At 38.2% G+C, this 3621-nt stretch overlaps 1 protein-coding gene across 1 annotated transcript; it reads left to right on the top strand.

Annotated features, from left to right (window-relative positions):
* The first annotated feature begins 1928 nt into the window (after positions 1-1928).
* LOC101647508 (N-acylneuraminate-9-phosphatase) lies at positions 1929-3013 on the top strand. The gene has a single exon (XM_004717630.2). The coding sequence runs from the start codon at positions 1952-1954 to the stop codon at positions 2696-2698; it is 747 nt and encodes a 248-aa protein (XP_004717687.1). The 5' UTR covers positions 1929-1951; the 3' UTR covers positions 2699-3013.
* Positions 3014-3621: the final 608 nt, after the last annotated feature.

Genomic DNA, 3621 nt, shown 5'->3' on the forward strand with positions numbered 1-3621 from the left:
AAAGTATTCTAAACACTTTAGAAATTTTTTTCAATAAGTATCCGTCTAGTTATGCTCACAATTTACTTATCATGGTTAAATTACTTATTAACAAGATCCTTAAATCTAGTCAATCAGGATCTTAGCTCACCTGCCAAAGCAGGTCCAAAGCCTAACCTAGAGGAATAACAGAGGCTTATATGAGGACCAGAGACATTTCTTTGCCTCCTTTACTGAAGCCACAGTTCAACTTCATTGACTTGGATGTCCCTATTATCAAGTTCCGATGATTAATCTGAAGTTTGAACATATGACCTTCAAAATTCTCCCTCCTCACCCTGTCTTGGCCTCCTTTTAAATTTTATATGTATATTGAAATCAAGCAATGTCTGACTGCTAATGGAAAGGTTGGTTTAAACCCACCAGCAATAAACTCCATGTGAGGAACCCAAGACTATCTGCCCCATAAATATTTACATCCTTGCAAACCCTAATTGGTCACTATGACGCAGAATGGACCCAATGGTAATTGGTGGGATGTACCCACACACATAAAAAAATAAAAGAAATAATAAAATTAAGAAAGCTGGCCCTCGGTCAAGGCCTATTTATTAGAAATTCTTAGTTCATGACATCTTTAATTTAGATGACTATTAAGAGTATGTTTCTCCCGCATTTTCGTAGGTAGCTACCCAAAACGAAAGGAGCCCTCCTGGGACACCACTATGAACTGAAAAGTTAGCAGTTCAAATCCCCCCAGATGCTCTATAGAGGAAAAGCCTGGCAATCTGCCTCTGCGAAGTATAAAACCTAGGAAGTCCGATGTGGCTGTTCTGTTCTGTCATGTCAGGGTACTATGAGGTGAAAATCAACTAACTGGCAACAAACAACAACCACATTCTAAGAGAAACGTACATTTGCTTTGTTTCCATAGTTTGAATGGCCCAGGTCTTCTGTCATCAATGTTCAATGCATCAAATACTGATTTGAGATGTTCTTGAAATTCAGGTGGGATAGATGCGACGTCATATTTTGGCTTGTGTGAAGTTGTTTTAATTTTCTCCAGCTTCAATCTGAACTTGCATACGTGAAATGATGAGCCATTCCACCATAAGCCCTGCCACATATTAGCCATTGGTATTGAGCTTCTCCATCTTCTTTGTAAAATTTTGTCATTCAATTCCCAACTTGCTTTTATGACCAGGGCCATATTTTCCAACTACTGTTCTTTTTCCTTTGTTTTCAAAATTTCATTCCAATAATCAATTAATCTTGATTGAATATGTGATCAATTTCAGAATGAAAACATTTATAAAATTCTTCAATTTCTTCCTCACTAGCTTTAGTGGCTAGTACATAAATTTGAATAATAGCTGTATTGACAGATTTGCCACAATGAACACTAATGACAAAAGACTTGATCTGTGATATGACATCAAGAACATTACATATGAGAAAAGCAAAAGGTCAGAAAAAAAGACAAGAAAGATCAACATGGATGTCAGAAGAGACTGAATCTTGCTATTAACTGTATAGTAGCTAAAGCAAATGGAAAAAATGAAGTCAAAGAACCCAACAGAAAATTTCAAAGGGCAGCTTGTGGAGAAAAAGTAAAATATTAGAATGAAATGTGTAAAGACCTAAAGATAGAAAACCACAAAGGAAGAAAACACACAGCATATCATAAACTGAAAGATCTCAAGAAAAAATGCAAGGGTAGATTTTGTAATATTGAAAGATTCTATGGGCAAAATAATGAATGATACAGGAAACATCAAAAGGAGTAAATAATACACAGTCACTTTATCAAAAACAGTTAGTCCACATTCATTCATTTCAGGAGGTAGCATATGAACAAGAAACAATTATACTTAAAAAAAGGAAGTTTGAGCTGCATTAAGAGTGTTAGCCAAGGCCCATGCGCTTCCGGTGGGCGGCGCCCCCTGCTCTACGTGACGTGTCCGGCGGCGAAATGGGGCTGAGTCGGGTGCGTGCAGTGTTTTTTGACTTGGATAACACGCTCATCGACACGGCAGAGGCCACCAGAAGCGCCGTGTTGGAGGTGATAAAGCTTTTGCAGTCAAAATACCAGTACAAAGAAGAGGCTAAAATTATCTGTGATAAAGTTCAAGTTAAACTCAGCAAGGAATGCTTATATCCTTCCAATACATGCATTACTAATCTAAGGACCTCATATTGGGAAGAAGCTATCCAAGAAACAAACGGTGGGGCAGCCAATAGGAAGTTGGCTGAAGAATGCTATTTCCTATGGAAATCTACCCGTTTGCAGCATATGACACTGGCAGAAGACGTCAAAGCCATGCTTACTGAACTTCGAAAGGAGGTCCACCTACTTCTATTAACTAATGGCGACAGACAAACCCAGAGGGAGAAGATTGAGGCGTGTGCTTGTCAATCCTATTTTGATGCTGTTGTTGTAGGTGGAGAGCAGAAGGAGGAGAAGCCATCACCTTCCATATTTTACTACTGCTGTGATCTCCTTGGAGTACAGCCTGGAGACTGTGTGATGGTGGGTGACACACTAGAAACTGATGTACAAGGAGGCCTCAATGCAGGGTTAAAAGCAACAGTCTGGATAAATAAAAACAGAATAGTGCCGCAGAAGTCATCCCCTGTGCCGCATTACACAGTTTCTTCTGCGCTAGATTTACCTGCCGTCTTACGAAGTATTGACTGCAAAGTCAATATGTCATCTTAAAGTACCTAAAAGGCCATGATTAATCATTTTTTATCAAATTATGTAGTTTGAGCTAAGAAAAGGTCCAATTTTACTTTCCCAAAATTATGATCTCATAGTCATTATTGTCAGGGTCCTCCCAACCCTTTTAAGTTTTGATAACCAATCATTGACTGGTTTTAATACCTGAAAATCCAGATTGCATTTATGTGAGTTCTTTTTCATTAGTTCTTTTTCATGTATTCATCCTTTAGCATTTTGAGTCTTTGCAGGTAGCAAGCAGATGGCTTATAGACAGATGTGCAAACATAGACTTCATGTTCTGCCTTAAACATTGTTAGGTGTCATTGAATTGGCTGTGACTCCTAATGGCCTCATAATAGAAAGACTTGGTACCTAGTTTGTGCCGTCTTCATAATTGTTGCTGTTTAAACACATTGTTCCTGTCGTTGTGTCAGCCCATCTTATTGCAGGGCTTATTCTCTGTCGATGACTCTCTAAGTGAGATGCCTTCTCCAGGGATGGGCTGCTTCTGATGACATGTCCGAAGCATGTGGAACTCTGCGTCCTAAGAAACCTTTATTTTCAAGGAGAAGAGCAAGAGTTTTATTGAATGTTGATATTCAAGGTGACAAGAGTGGATCCTATCTAACAAAAACTGTCTCCTCAAATGGGCTAAGAAATATTTTGACTATACTTCCTCCAAGACTGATTTGTTTTTTGGCAGTCCATGGTATATTTACCACAGTTTAAATCATTTCTTTTTTTTGGAACTCATTTTTCATTGTCCAATTTTGCATGTATATGAACTGATTAAAAATACTATGATTTGGTCAGATGCACCTTAGTTATCAAAGTGACAAATTTGCTTGTAAGATTTTAAAGAGATCTTTAGCCACAGATTTACCCCATGCAATACAGTTTTTATTTCTTGACTGCTGCAT

This window comes from Echinops telfairi, unplaced genomic scaffold (assembly GCF_000313985.2).
Source record: "Echinops telfairi isolate 266 unplaced genomic scaffold, ASM31398v2 ScPeMD7_7418;HRSCAF=8456, whole genome shotgun sequence".
In the NCBI taxonomy this organism is placed as follows: Eukaryota; Metazoa; Chordata; class Mammalia; order Afrosoricida; family Tenrecidae; genus Echinops; species Echinops telfairi.

What these genes read in the sequence shown, in the direction of transcription:
- LOC101647508 (XM_004717630.2), top strand. Translation starts at nt 1,952, where the DNA reads ATGGGGCTGAGTCGGGTGCGTGCAGTGTTTTTTGACTTGGATAACACG.